We start from the raw sequence: 15,355 nt of genomic DNA on the forward strand, positions 1-15,355 counted from the left end.
AAGGATTGGATAGTTTTCTGCACAGGCTTAGGATCAGATTTAGCTCTAGTTTCAGGGCCAAAGTGTGTTTCTTTCTGTGGTCCTTTTTAGTCTTTTGGCTCTGGTTTTAGGGCCAGAGTGTATTTCTTTCACTAGCTTTGATTCCAGGGACAGTGTGTTTCTTTGGCACTGGTTTCAGGGTCAGGGTGCATTTCTTTGGTTCTGGTTGCAGGGCCAAAGTGTGTTTCTTTGGCTCTGCTCAGGGTGTGTTTCTTTGGCTGGACCCTTTCCCCTATACAGGCACCCACCTCTCAACAAATGAGTGATGCCAGGGCTCCTCATCTGAGAACCCCAGGCTATCAAGACACTGGGTGTTTCTGTAGCAGAGTGCCTCTAACAGACATTTTAAAATGTCTGTTTGAGTGTCTGGGTGTTTTTATGTGGTGCTGGGAACTCAAACTTTAGTCCTCATGTTTGCATAGCAAGCAATTTATTGACTGAGCCATAATATATTTCTCAAGCCCTAATATATTTTCCACTGATGAGACCTTCAAATAACCTGCTACACATTGTAAGAACCAGGTCAAATATCATTCACGTTAATATGGTTTACTGGGTAAGCATTTATATGTAGAGAAGGGGAAAATGATCAATCCTTGGCACACAGGTTTGTCTTGCTGAGGATGGAGCCCGGGGCCTCACACAGGCTGCACAAGTGCACTACCACCAAGTCACGCCCCCAGCCCTTCAAGGGGATTCTAGGTAGGCATTCCACTGCTAAACTATGTGCCTAGTCTTCGTTCCAGGCTCAGAATCTATCACTGGCAGTTCCGGGGTCAGAGGGAGCTGTTCCGGGGCCAAGAGCGCTGGGCTCCAAGAAGCATGGTTTTAGGGTTCCTCCGCTAACAACTGACGTTGATAGATGCCCCGGAGCTGTCCGGAACCGGCTTCCGCACTGCAACTCATTGGCCCAGGGCCTCCTCCCCGCCCACCTGACGCAATACCGGAAGTCGGTCTTTCGCTAGCTGGGTCCTTCCACGTAATGTGGCACCGGAAGCCCTGCAACTGGACCCTCCAGGTTCTCCCACGTGACGCAGGCCTGTGGGAGGGATGGGCTAGGACGGGAGGGGTGTAGCAGACACAGAGTTCGGTCACATGACACATCATGTGCCACGACCCGGAAGTCCGCGACAAGGTTTCGGCGCGGGTGGCCTCCTAGCTGCTGCAGGATGTTCTCGGCGGGCGCGGAGAGTCTGCTGCACCAGGCCAGGTCTGCGGATCTGGGGCCGGGGCCACGGGGCGTGAGACAAAGCCAGGGAGGAGCGGGGAGGAGGTGGTTCCGCTGTGTGGCTCGGGATCCCGGGCTCGGTACCGCCTGTGTGGAGTGTGAGGTGCACGACCCAACTGAGAAGTCCTCCCCATCGTGTCTGGTGCCAGGCTACGCTGGTCCTGCACTGAGCGCCTAGGTTGCGCCTTCTTTCCCAACTAGCCGGTCCAAGACTGGATCAGACGAAGGAAGTGGCTGCCAGAAACCCAGACCTGATGCATTTGGTAAACTTAAAAAGCAGAGGACAAATCTGGACTCAGCTTGGGCCACTTGTGTGGAACGATTAGAATGGATAAGGTCTTTAGAATCTCAGGGAACAAGAGCCTGAAGAACGTTAAAGTCTGTAAACAAGGCAGAACTCCGAAGAGGGCTCAATGGGTAAACACCCTTGCAACCAAGTCTGACAGCCTCGGTTCGACCCCAGGAACCCACGTGGAGGAAGAGAAAATCAACTCCCTCAAGTTGTCTTCTGATCTCCACTGAGCGCCCCCACATGCCCATAAATAAATAAACGCAACAAATTAAAAGAACAATTCTCAAGATAATTCTCTGAGATCTACTAGGAAAGAGTTGATGACCAAGCCACACAGTCTGCCCGCCAGCCCACTGCCCACCCTGCCTTCAGTAGGGCTTTCACTTTAAGCAGTGTGTTACATGGGGACTTTCGTGTTGGGCAGCATGTGACCTTCTCATGCCAACACGAAAATAACATTTCCCATGCAGATTCTGCTCAGGGCCATGGGGTGGGGACGGACGGCAAAGGGACTCATTGAATATCTTTTTTTCCTGGGAAGGGTCCCCAGGAGCAGTGGGAAACTGTGGGCTTTAAAGCTGCATTGAAGTTGTAACTACACGATGCAGAGAATCTCTATTTTGGCCATTTCATCCTCTATCTCTTAGTGTTTGTGGTTTATCACTGTGCCCTCTTAGGCACAACCCTGGCCCAGTTTGTGTCTCCCTTCCCTCGCCCAGCCTCTTCAGCGGGCACCTGGAAATGACTCTGGGTGGAGGATGTAGAAAACCAAGTAGACCAGGGTGCTGAGAAAGTTATTGGAGATCACCCTGCAGCCTTCAAAGAGGACACCACCTGTCTTCCGTTTGGTTCTCAGGTGCCAAATTCAAGCAGCTGCCCGGCAGGTCCAAAATGGGGCAGTGTGCAAATTGTCAGCTCTGTCTGGAGACCACAGTGGGACTGTCAGCCATGGTTTAGGAAGTTGTGAGCCCTCCTCAGTGCCCACAGGCACCTCGTCCAGTAACTCTTTTTGTTCTTTTTTGGTGAGAAATATTTGAGACAGAACCTCACTGTGTGGCCCCAGGAACTAGCTCTGTAGACCAAGCTGGCCTCAACTCAACAGAGATCCACTTGACTCTGCCTCAAAAGGTCTGGGATTGAATGTGTGTGCCACCACAGCACCAGGCAGTTCCTTCATCATGGGCCTTTATTTTGTGGTGTTGGGGATGGAACCCAGGGCTGCACATGTCTAGGCAAGCTCCCTTCTGCTGAATTGCAGTCCCAGCCCTTTTCCTGGCTGTTAAGCTTGGAATCGAAGCTGAGAAACTGGGTTCCACACTGTTGTTTAGTTTAGTCTCAGCATATCTGAGTTTAGCCGGTGACATATTGTATCAGGCTAGTCTTACACTCTGCTGTAATCTTTGCTCTTCAGTATAGAAGCTTTTATGTTCCCTTCTCAAACGTGGGAGGCTCACTAAAACATGATTGATAGGCAACTTGGGAGTGTTGGCAATGGCACTCCAAGGCACAGTCAATGCTTCTTCATTATGTGTAAGATCCTGTTGTCAAACTCCATCACCACCAATAAAGGCAGGGCCGGGGGAAGCGGGGCTCACCTGTACACCTTGGGAGGATGAAGGGTTTGAGTCTGAGCTATGTAGCAAATTCAGCCTGCACTATATAGCAAGACTCTTTGGGGGAAGGGGAGAGGCAACTGAGACTAAATTTTCCTGACTTTTGAAAGACCCATAAAACCTTTTACTAAGTGTGTTGTCTCACTCTTGTAATGTCATTCAGCACTTGGAAGCAGAGGCTAAAGGATTGTTGCAAGCTCCAGGCTAGCCTGTGCTACAAAGTGAGGCTCTGCCTCAAAACAAAGGGGGAAAACATAAAATAGTGTTTTCTTTTTTGCCATTGGAACAACAGAATAAGATCGGGTGCATCACCTTTATTAAAGGGTGCCACTAGGAAACTAGGGTGCTGCATCTCAGTTCCAGGGGAAGAACCTGCCTGCACTCCAGTTCCTATAATCATACACACACACACACACACACACACACAGAGGCACTGTGAGCCTGGATGGCTGTTCCCTGCTTTCTCTGTGCTGGTCAGGGATAGTCCCCCAGTGAGGGACATGTCTGTGACTTAAGACAGCACTGTGGTCCCCTTTCCTTCCTTAGGGAGATACAAGATCAGGAGCTGCAGCGATTCTGCACCCGAGTCACCAAGCTGCTGCAGGAACCCCCGGGGCCAGCCACCACTGATGCCCTACAGAGGCTCTTCCTCATTGTCTCAGCCACCAAGTACCCCCGGAGGTGAGTGGGCAGCACTACTGTGAATCCCTGTGCATCTGCCAGACAGGTCCCAGCCAGCCTCCCTGGGGTGTCTGTACTTGCTACGGGCCTGATTGTCACCTGGTGGCGTCTCTCCCTCCAGGCTAGAGAAGATGTGTGTGGACCTGTTGCAGACCACCCTCTGTTTGCCCACAAGCCCTGAGCAGCTTCAGGTCCTCTGTGCCGCTATCTTGAGAGAGATGTCACCTTTTGATGACCTGGCCCTGTCCTTCGATCATACCCAAAACACCCGGCAGCTCAGGCTTGCGGCCTCTGTGCTCTTGGCCCAGGTAACACAATCGCCACCATTGACAATGGGTGGTGGCAGCGTCTGTTTCTGATGGTTCTGGAATCTCAGGAGTACAGAAAGCTGCTCTGTGTCCCTCAATGTATCCATGTTCTACAGAGACCTGCTCTGCCCGGAGCCCATTCCCTTGGATGGTCTAATGACTATCTCAAGTGTGCATAGTCCCCCCACACACACACACCCCGTGCATGCACACCAGGACCCTGTCAATAGCTAAGTCAGACTTCAGGGCCTGGACGGCCAGTGTGCTTTCTAGGGATCAGACTCAGGTCCTTGTGCTGCTGAGGCACTGGCTTTGCCAGCCGAACCATGTCCTCAGCTCTGTGTCCTGCTTTGAAGGGAGACAGAAAAGGAGAGATCAGACAAGTGAGCCAACGCATCTTCAAGATCCTCGAGAACCGGCAGCCCGAGGGGCCCAGTGTCAGGCACCTCCTCCCTGTCCTGTCCAAGGTCATTGGCCTGGCCCCAGGCACCCTCGTGGAAGGTACTGGACACTTCTTCCCAAAAGACTTTCTTGGCTCCTTTCCCAACTGTAGTCTAGGGTGTGGTGGAAGGAGGGTTGAGCCGTGGGAGAACCCTGCATAGCTTCCCAGGTTGTACCCCCGGGAGGGGTTCTCTTGAGCAAGCTCAGCACTACTAGGAATCTGGAGGTTTAGCTGTCCCTCCCTGCACCCCTTCCCTTCCCTACAGACCAGAGCAACCTGCTCAGCAAGAGGCTAATAGACTGGCTGCGCTACGCCAGCCTCCAGCAAGGGCTTCCGTCCTCAGCAGGCTTCTTCTCCACACCCAGGACCCGGCAGGTGAGTCCCAACTGCCCCAGGAGATGAAATCACAAAGGCCTGTCACAGGCTGGGGATGTGGCTCAGTTGGCAGAGCATTTGCCTCGTATGCATTAAGCCTTGGGTTCAAGCCCCAGCCAGAACCACGTAAACAGAGCGTGGTGGTGCACACCTGCAATCCCAGGACTTAGGAGGCAGAAGCAAGAGTCAGGATTCCAGAGTATTCCTCAGCTACATAGCAAGTGTTTTGAGACAAGATTTCTCTGTGTAACAGTCCTGGCTGTCCTGGAGCTCACCTTGTCAATCAGGCTGACCTCAGAGTCACTGAGATCCGCCTGCCTCTGCCTCCTGAGTGCAGGGATTAAAGTCATGTGCCACCAACGCCTACGTGGCTACATAGCAAGTTTGAGGACAGACTGATGTACGTGAGACCCTGTCACAGAAACCAACAGTGCTTCTCTCTATTTGATAGTATTCTTGTTCACTCTCTCTCTCCTGCATGACTAGATACCACACGTAGCCAGTCTCAGCAGGTAGGTTCCTATGGACGCTGCATGCCCTTGCTCTTGATTCTAAGGAGGTCGCTCATTACTGTCTCTACTTCGGAGTCAGGTGTGCCCAGGATGGGGAGTGCACTTGGAGTCTGGCCAGCTCCTCAGCTTGTGAGGCTCCTGCTCAGTGCCTACAGAGGACACAAGACACACATCTGAGCTGCAGTGGTGCCGTGTATCTTTAGTTCTTGGGGTAGGCATGCTGGATTAGGCGTGTGGATCCATCCCACGGTACACCCTTGAGAGAGGACAGGTAGTGCAGCCCTGCACCTTGCTGGAGCTCATGGCCTCACATGATGCCTGTAGCTTGTGAGCCCACCAGGCTCGTCCTCAGCCCTGTCCTTCCTCCCACAGCCAGGTCCCATCACTGAGGTGGATGGAGCAGTGGCTTCTGACTTCTTCACGGTTCTCTCCACCGGCCAGCACTTCACAGAGGACCAGTGGCTGAACATGCAGGCCTTCTCCATGCTTCGGAAATGGCTGCTACACAGTGGCCCCGGGGACCCAGGCAGTCCAGATGCAGGTGTGCCCAGGGTGGGACAGACGGCACCGAGGGGTAGAGAGCATAAGTACATGGTGGCTTGGATCGGGTAAGCGGGGGCAGGGGGCCGCTGAGGCCCAGATGGACGCCACAGGTGTCTGTATGCCACGCACGCAGTGTGATGGGTTTGGAGGCCAGCGGCAGAGGCCCATGACCCCAGGAAGAACCGAGAACACAGCCCAGCATCCTTTGTTGCCACACTAATGTTTCCACAAGGTGTTCCCAGAGAGCCAGATGGATCATCCAAGGCAGCTACTCACAAGCCTATCTGATCTTGTCTCATCTGCAGAGTGGTTCATAGACAGTCAAACTGAGCTGCTCATGGTGGTACCTGCCTATGAACCCAGCACTTGGGAGGTGGAGACAGGAGAATCGGGGAGTTCAAGGCCAGTCTCAGCTACATAGTTTGAAGTCAGCCTGGGTTGTAGCCAGTCCCTGTCTCAAAACACAAACCTAAGCCAAGTGTCGGGATCCATACTTATCATACCAGCACCTGGACTCTGAGGCAGGAGGATTATAAGTTTGAGACCAGCTTCATCTACATAGCAAAACCTTATTTTCATACACTAAAAACCAAACAGAAAAACAACTAGCAGCCCAGACATATTTGTGCATCCAGCACCAGGTGACAACCTCATCCTTAATGACTTGAGCACTCCAGGAAGCTGCTGGAGTGTGCCATCTGCCCAGCCTGCCCGTCCACACAGGGTGTGAGGGGTGTCCTTTTCTCCTGCAGACGACAAGTCAGAGCTGGAGGGCTCCACCCTGTCTGTGCTCTCTGCCGCCTCCACTGCCAGCCGCCTGCTGCCCCCTCGGGAGCGACTGAGGGAGGTGGCCTTCGAGTACTGCCAGCGCTTATTGGAACAGAGTAACCGGAGTGAGTCCGCAGGCTACCAATTCCTAGTCCTGGCTCACATCGCCCTCCAGGGTTCTCTGACCCACATTGCCCTCCAGGGTGGGGTTAAGGCAGCCAGCCTAGCTGAGTATCTGCTTTGGAAAGTGGGCTGGGGTATGGGGGTGGAGAGATGGCTCAGCGGAGAAGAGCACTTGCTGTTCTTGGGGAGGACCTGGCTTTGCTTCCAAGTACCCACATGGTTGCCCACAGTAACTACAGTTACAGAGGATCTCATGCCCTCTGCTGGCCTCCTCAGACACCAGGCATACATATGGTGCACATATATAACATGTAGAAAAAACACGCACTCACTTGAAATTAAAAATAAAAATCTTGGAAAGAAGAGCTGAAGGTGTCGATCACTGTGGGTCAGGAGCCTCCTTGTGTCTGAGGACAAGCCCTTCTTGTGTGCCCAGCACCTCACCTCTGGCATCCAGGGTCCACCCATCCTGCACACATCTTATGGGCACCAGTCCCCAGCCCCTCCCCCCCTTCACATGACCGCTCATTGTCCTGGCCTCAGGCTTCTAGGACACGGGCTGCCTTGTTATGGGGCTGTTTTGAGACACGTCAACTTTCTTCCAGGGGCCTTGAGGAGGGCAGACTCCGACCTACAGAAAGCTGTAAGTAGCCTGCAGGGTGGCTGGGGCAGGGCGCTGCCTGGACCCGCTGACACATCTCTGTCCTGTAGTGCCTGGTGGAAGCTGTGTTGGTGCTGGACGTGCTGTGCCGGCAGGACCCCTCCTTCCTTTACCGCACCCTCTCCTGCCTGAAGGCCCTGCATAGGAGACTGGGTGAAGACCCTGGTAGCGAGCGGGCACTGGTGCCCCTTGCCCAGTTCTTCCTGAACCATGGTGAGTCTGGGGGCATGGGAAGTTTCTTCCAGGCACTCAGAGGCTGTCACACTTACAGTTGGGTTTTGTTTGTTTATTGGCAGTACTAGGCATGGAACCCAAGTCCTTCACATATTAGACAAGTCCTGTGCTACTGAGCCATACCCCAGCCCCTCACTGGGGGATTCTAGGTAGATGCTCTACCACTGAACCACACCCCAGTCCCTCACTAGGGGATTCTAGGCAGGTGCTCTACCACTGAGTTTAAATCCTAGCCCTCTATTTATTTTGATTACTTCTTTTTGTTTTTACCCAGTTGGTTTGGTTTTTCTTTCATGTTTTGAAATAGGCTATTTTATGTAGCTCTGGATGATCTTAAACTAATGGAGGTCCGCCTGCCTCCTTTCCCAAGTTCTGGGTTTAAAAGTATGCCACCATACCTAGCCTCTCTTTATTTTGGAATGAGTTCTCTCAAAGTTGCCCAGGCTGGTCTTGAACTTGGAAATCTTCTGCTTCAATTTCCTGAGTGGGTGAGATTACAGTTCTGTGCCAAGCTCAGAACTCTGCTCTGCCATGGTCTCTTGAAAGTCAGAAGTCACGGCCTACCACCTTCCTGACAGTGTTCCCCTGGGTTGTGCTCAGTGGCCTCAGGGATGCTTTAGGTGTTCTGGAGACACCTGCCGCCCTGGAGGCTCCGTCACGCTGAGTTCTGGCCTAACTTACCCCAAGTTACTGCAGATCCTGCTGCCGTAAAGCCTAATGCCCTGGTGGCCTCTGGTGTCTTTTAGGGGAGGCGGCCACCATGGATGCAGAAGCCGTCTACCAGCACCTGCTCAGCAGACTCCCTTCCGAGCGCTTCTACAGCCCGACCCTGGCCTTCGAGGTTATACACTTCTGCACGCACAACCTGGCTCTGTTGGACCCCCACTTCCTCAGCCTTCTCAGGTTGAGCTTCCCTAGTCTGTTCAAGGCACGTGTGGGCGTCTTTGGGGATGGGGCCAGGGCTTCTCTCCCTTTCAGGTGATCTCAGTTTGGAACACAGGGTGGGTGTTTGGACTGGGGTCTCCATGCATCATAATGAGAGTAATTTAGAAATGGCTGCCTTCATTGCTAGCACAAAATTGGCTGCAAAAGACAAAATAGAAGAGTAGTGGTCAGAGAGACGGCTGCAGCCGGTAAAGACTCTTGCTGCTGACAGTCGGAGCTCTGTCCCTGGGACCCATATGGCAAAACAGACTCAACTCCCGCCAAGTGTTCCTCAGCTTCCACTCATGTGTGTGTGCACACGCTCACATTAATAATAGTAAATGAAATCCTCAAAGTAGACAAGACAGACAGGCTCATCACAGGCGGGGGGGGGGAGCAGTTGCCCCTGTCTGAACAGTATCTCTGGTGTGAGTGGGTAGTGGGAGGCCATTAGATGAGGCCTTGCCTGCTAGCATCCTCCTACCCTGTCTGAGACACCGTGTCTCCCACAGTTCCTGGCTTGGAACAGCCCTCCCCTCACAGCCGAGTTTGTGGTACTCCTCCCAGCTCTGGTGGATGCTGGCACCACCGTGGAGATGTTGCACACACTGCTTGACCTGCCCTGCCTGACTGCTGCCCTGGACCTACAGCTCAGGTTAGCCCACTCTGCTCCGGTCAGCCCTGTCCCCTCCCGTGCAACCAGGCACCAACTCTGCTCTCCTTACTGCTCCCAACCCCCTCGACTAGGGCCCCTGCAAGGCTCCGGGCCATTTGCAGCCCACCCAGAGCAGCCCCCGAGGCCCAGCACTCCTCAGCACATTCATGTTCAGCAAGGGGAGTCTCCCATGTTCTGTGGCCCAGAGTGCTTCCCCAGCCGTGAGAGCCTGTGATGCTCCAGAAGGCGCCCCGGCATGGGATTGGCTTGTGCTGAGAGTAGCACCCCAGCCTAACCTTTTTCCTCTCAGGTCCACACAGACCGCATCGGAAAGGCTGCTTTGGGATGTCTCCCTCAGGGTTCCCAGCTGCCTGGAGGCCTTCCGGGACCCACAGTTCCAGGGACTCTTCCGCTACCTGCTTCGTACCAAAGCCAGCAGCTCCACAGAGAGGTGGGAGCCCTGGGCTACCACGGTCCATCATGTGGGACTGCCAGAAAATGGGCTGTGTTCTCACCCTTGGCCTGGGAAGGTAGCCTTGATCCCGGCCCTGGCTCCGAAGCCGGGGTCCACCTGTTGACCCATCCCTCAGCTGGTGTTGTGAGCAGTCCACTTTACAGATGGGAAAATTAAGGCCAAGCATGTTCTGGGGAGTGAGAGGACCAGGAGTGGACTGCAGGCCTCTCAGGTCAGACCTAGCTGACCTATCCCTGGCTCTGCTGTCCTGGGAGCCCCTGACATCTCCTGGCCTCCTTGAGCCCCATGGGGCATGTGATTCCAAGGAGCCAGTGGACCGTGACTAGCTGTAGCTGGCCACAGTGTCCCTTCTGGTTGCTGTGGGGTCACTCAGGGAGTAACAATGGGTGGGCACTCAGTAGCCCCACTGTGTCCCCAGACTGACGCTACTTCACCAGCTGCTGAAGCCCATGGCCAGCTGTGCCCGGGTAACCCAGTGTGCAGAGGCAGTACCCATCCTACTTCAGGCCTTCTTCTTAGCTGTAACCCAGGTGAGACACCGCCCAGGTACCCTCCCCTTTAGACCTCACGTGGTCTAGAGTGTGGTGCACTGGCCTTGACTCTGGGAGGTTTGTCTTGCTGTGCCCTCCATGGCCTCTCTGAGTAAGACAAACAGAGAAAGGGCTACTCACATTTCAGCCCTCAGGATGGGACACCCCAGCCCCTGGGGCTCCCATAGCCCAGTGCTCTGTCCCCCCTGCCCCGACTGCATGTCCACAAGTTGAACGACTGGAAGCCCATAGAACCCCGTGAGGTAGGCTAGTACCAGTGGGGCTATTTGGGGTCACTCAGCTAGACAGGACAGAACCTTGGCCTCAGGAAACAGGCTTATTTTATTTATTTATTTATTTTTGTTTGTTTGTGCTTTTGACACTGACTCTCTGCATAAACCCACTGGCCTGGAGATCACTCAGCCTCAAGTTCTCAGATCCTCCTGCCTCTGTCTCCCAAGTGCTGGGGTTAAAGGTGTGCACCACTACACCCTGCAACAGAACAGTGTCCTACAGGAAAGATGCAGGGCAGGAGCCAGGAGGGGGGAAGCTACACATACACACACACACACTCACACACACACACACACACACACACTACACATATACACACACTCACACACACTCACACACCACACACTACACATACACACACACTACACATATACACACACACACACACACCACACACACACTACACATATACACACACTCACACACCACACACTACACATACACACACACTACACATATACACACACATACACACCACACACACACTACACATATACACACACTCACACACCACACACTACACATACACACACACACACACACACACACACCACACACACTACACATATACACACACTCACACACCACACACTACACATACACACACACTACACATATACACACACATACACACACACCATACCACACACACACCACACACGTGCTGGAGAACATAGACAGTGAGTAAGGAGATGCCCCACCTCTGTGGCCTCGCTCCTCCCTGAGGGTAGAAGACAGCAGTGCCCACTGCCCAGGACTAAGCCCATGTCTTGTTCTTGACCCCAGTTTGCAGACGGGGCCCTGATCAACCAGCTGGTGCTGCTGCTCCTGGACAGAAGTGACTCCCTCTACCAGGTCCCTCAGTATGAGGGCCGCGTGCACAGGTAGCCGCACAGCCCTGGCGATGTCACCAGTGCCTGTGGCATGCACAGACCAGGCCCCTCCCTCTGCCTCCCCTTCCTGTGCACAGGCTAGGCACACACAGACCAGGCCCCTGCCTCTGCCTCCCCTTCTGGCACAGGATAGGGGTCTGAGCACTCTCCCCCTCCGGCCAGCCCCTCCCCCAGCTTGCATCTCACCATCCAGGACATCCTGGTGTCTTCCCTCCTCCAGGACTCCGTGTCCTTTCAGGGTGGACTCTGTCTCCATTGCAGAGGTTCTTGTCCACCCAGGTCCTTTTTTCTTTAGGGCAGTGCTTCTCAACCTTCCTAACGCTGTGACCCTTTAATGCAGTTCCTCATGTTGTGGTGACCCCAACCCTAAAATTAGTTTCATTGCTACTTCATAGCTGTAATTTTGCTATTGCTATGGATTGTAATATAAATAATCTGATGTGCAGGACTTCTGATAATGTAACATCAAAGGGTCACAACCCAGACTGAAAACTGCTGCTTTAGATAACTTATTCTCACACACACACATCCTGGGGGTTAAATCTAGGGCTGCCTGAATGCTAGACAAGTACACTACCATTGACTCACACCCCAGCCCGTCACTGGGGCATTCTAGACAAGCCATCTACTCTTCAGTCTTATGACAGATCTTACCCCAGTCCAGGCTACCCTATAACTCACAGCATTCTTCCTGCCTCACTCTCTCAAGTAGCCCTGATTTCAGACAGTTATATCCCTACTGGAGTGGAAAACTCTCAGTGGGTGGCAGTTCTTATCTTCCTGACTTCAGCCGGCTGCTGCTGGTTCTCCCATCCGATAGACTGGGGTCAGGTCTGTCCTGAGCGCACAGCCTCACAGGCTTCCTGCTTTCCTGGCAGGGTGCTGAGCTCCCAGCTCCTGGTGCTGTGCAAGCTGAAGCCTTCGCTGGTGGTGGAGCTGTCGCGAGAGCTTCTGGAGTTTGTGGGGAACGTGAGCAGCATCTGCAGCCGAGCCGGCATGTTCACCTGTGTGGTAAGCGCATGCGCACCTCCCTCCATCGGCCTGGAGGCCCCGGTGTGTGCTGAGCCTCTGTTCTGGGCTTAGGTGTGGGCCATTGGCGAGTACCTGTCGGTGACCTGTGACAAGAGGTGCACAGTGGAGCAAATCAACAAGTTCTTTGAAGCTCTGGAGGCCCTGCTGTTTGAAGTCACCCAGTCCCGCCCCTCAGCTGACCTGCTCTGCTGTCCGCCACAGGTGGTTACTGCACTCATGACCACACTGACCAAGCTGGCCTCCCGGAGCCAAGACCTGATCCCAAGGTATCCAGCTAGGGAGTGCAGAGCAGGCAGGCGCCCACGGAGGACAGCTATCTGGGTGCTTGAGGAAACTGGTCCTTGGCAGCTGAATAGCTGAACCCCTCTTCCTCAGGGTGTCACTGTTCCTGTCAAAACTTCGGACCCTGGCCCAGAACCCAGCCACCAGCTCCGTGCACAGCGAGGAGGATGCAGAAGCCATCCGTACCCGGGCCACAGAGCTACTGACTCTGCTGAAGATACCCAGCGTGGCCCAGTTTGTGTTCACACCCCCTGCAGGCGTGTGCCAGCCCCGCTACCACCGAGACACCAACACGGCCCTGCCTCTGGCCCTGCGCACCGTCAGCCGACTGGTGGAGAAGGAGGCTGGCCTCTTGCCAGGTTGAAGGGACAGTCACCACCTGAACACCGGCTATATCTTAGGAGCCTGGGAGGTCAGCCCGGTATCAGAGCTGAGCTGCAGGCTGGGGTGATAGGAGCAGAGTGGGGGAGAAGGTGGGCGTGGCCCTCAAGATGGGTCACTAGCTCTGGGTATGAGTCATCCAGCCTTGTCCCTGTGGCTGGCCGAACTCAGACCTGAGTGACTGATAAATGACCGAGCACTGTTTCCCAGGCTGAGCAGAAGTAGCCTGGTCTGCTCGCTGCTCTTAACTCATTTCTAGAGTTGGGGCAGGGAGCAGTGCAGGAACAATGATACATGTTATAGAATCGCTTATGCTGGGCAGTGGTGGTGCACGCCTTTAACCCTGGCACTCAGAGCTGAGGCCAGCCAGAGCTACACAGAAACCGTCTCACAAAACAAAAATTCTTTAGTATTTACGTGTAGGTGTGTGCACACACCACAGCACACATATGTGGATATCAGGAGACAACTTTGGGGAGTCAGTCTCTCCTTCATGTGGGCCCTGGCTGGTTGTGTGACTCAGTGACAAGCACTTTTACCTACTAAGCCATTTTGCCTGTCCCCCAATAAACCTTTAAGTGCTGTCTATGTACAGCTGCGATCTCTCTGCCCTCCTTGTGCTAGGAAATAAGCAGGGAGCCTGAGCGTGGACTGGAGCCCTTCCCACCCTGCCCTGTAGAGGGAAATCCCTGGTTCATCTCTTTAGCTCCAGTGTCCTGGATGTGACAGAAGTGACATGCTCAGGAGTTGAGGCTGTAGCTCAGCCAGTGGAATGTTACTCAGCCTGCACAGAGCCCGGCATTGTAGTGCACACTACTAATCAGGTAGGAGGGTCAGAAGTTCAAGGTCATCCTTGGCTATGCAGCAACTTGAGGTCAGCCTGGGCTGCTGAAGACGAGACTCAGCACATCAAAGGCTGCCATATATAAGCCTGATGACCCACGTTTGCCCCCTGGATCCCAGGTGCTGTGATGTGTGCACATCTGCAGACAGCATGAGTTCAAAGCTCACAGGCCTGCTAGCTTGGGATATGCAGAGCAGCAGGAGAACAAGATGGAAGGCAAGAAACAACTCCCAGAAGATGTGCTATGCCTTCCTGTGTGCACAAGACGTTTTAAAAGCTGAGTAAAATTCACTACTCGTGAAGATGCAGTGTCTCCAGGGTACACCTGCTTCCTGATTTCAGGGTGTGTGAAGGCACAGAAGGACCCAGATTTCCTGTGGTGTTCAGGGCTGCAGGGCCCTGCTTGAGCCTTTCTGCAGTTTCCCTGAGCCCTGGGGCTGGGCTGAACTACAGAACCTCAGAGACAGAGCTGCTCAGGTGCTGACAGCACATGGCCACTAGAGGGCACCATTGCCTTTAGACTATTGCTGGGCAGGCCTTTGACCCTATCCACAGCCCAACCCTTCGCTTTCTGCTTCTGGGCTCTGCTGTATACTCCTCCCTGTGTTAGGCCAGAGCTCTCTAAAGAAAAATAGGTTTAAGGCTGCAGCTGAGGTCTGTAGCAACATGGGGTGCTCCTACCCAGGCCACAGGGACACCACAGCCCATGTGGGCCCTATGTCCAGGTTCATGTTCAGGGAAACCTTTGCTTGTTGCCACTAGGCCTGCTGTGCCCTAACCAAAGCCCCTCTCTAAGCTGGGCCTGGACAAATGTGCTCAGAGTGTGACATACAGTCTGCCTTGTGCCACCTGTACCCTGTGAGGGCGCCACCCCTGCAGCATGGGCAGAGGAAGTGATATTTGCCATGTTCTTCAGTCAGGAACATAGGTGGGTTTTAAAAATCAGCCTCTATTTTATGTGTGTGTGTTTGGCAAGCATATCTGTCAGTGCACCATGTGCATGCCTTGCATGCAGAGGTCAGAGGACATCAGATCCCTGGAACTGCAGCTACAGAGCTGTGGGCCACTGTGTGGGTGCTGGGAATGGAGCCCAGGTCCTCTGGAAGAGCACCCGGTGCTCTAGCCACTGATCTGTCTCTCCAGCCCTAACACTGGTACCCTTCATAGTCATGAGCAAAAGTCAGACGCCTCCACGGTGCACTGCACACGGCTGATAAAGCCATGCC

General features: G+C 53.9%; 1 protein-coding gene across 1 annotated transcript; it reads left to right on the forward strand.

Moving 5' to 3' along the window:
* Positions 1 to 989: 989 nt before the first annotated feature.
* On the forward strand, positions 990 to 13,877 carry Ap5z1 (adaptor related protein complex 5 subunit zeta 1). The gene is made up of 17 exons (XM_005079967.4): positions 990 to 1,249; positions 3,719 to 3,853; positions 3,975 to 4,161; positions 4,518 to 4,662; positions 4,869 to 4,978; positions 5,863 to 6,031; positions 6,786 to 6,926; positions 7,530 to 7,567; positions 7,636 to 7,798; positions 8,566 to 8,747; positions 9,256 to 9,398; positions 9,709 to 9,849; positions 10,292 to 10,403; positions 11,484 to 11,581; positions 12,469 to 12,601; positions 12,674 to 12,888; positions 12,998 to 13,877. Exons 1-17 carry the CDS (start codon positions 1,209 to 1,211, stop codon positions 13,266 to 13,268), a joined length of 2,424 nt encoding a protein of 807 aa, XP_005080024.1. The 5' UTR covers positions 990 to 1,208; the 3' UTR covers positions 13,269 to 13,877.
* The last annotated feature ends 1,478 nt before the right edge of the window (positions 13,878 to 15,355 follow it).

This window comes from Mesocricetus auratus, unplaced genomic scaffold (genome assembly GCF_017639785.1).
Source record: "Mesocricetus auratus isolate SY011 unplaced genomic scaffold, BCM_Maur_2.0 Super-Scaffold_100008, whole genome shotgun sequence".
NCBI classification, from domain to species: Eukaryota; Metazoa; Chordata; class Mammalia; order Rodentia; family Cricetidae; genus Mesocricetus; species Mesocricetus auratus.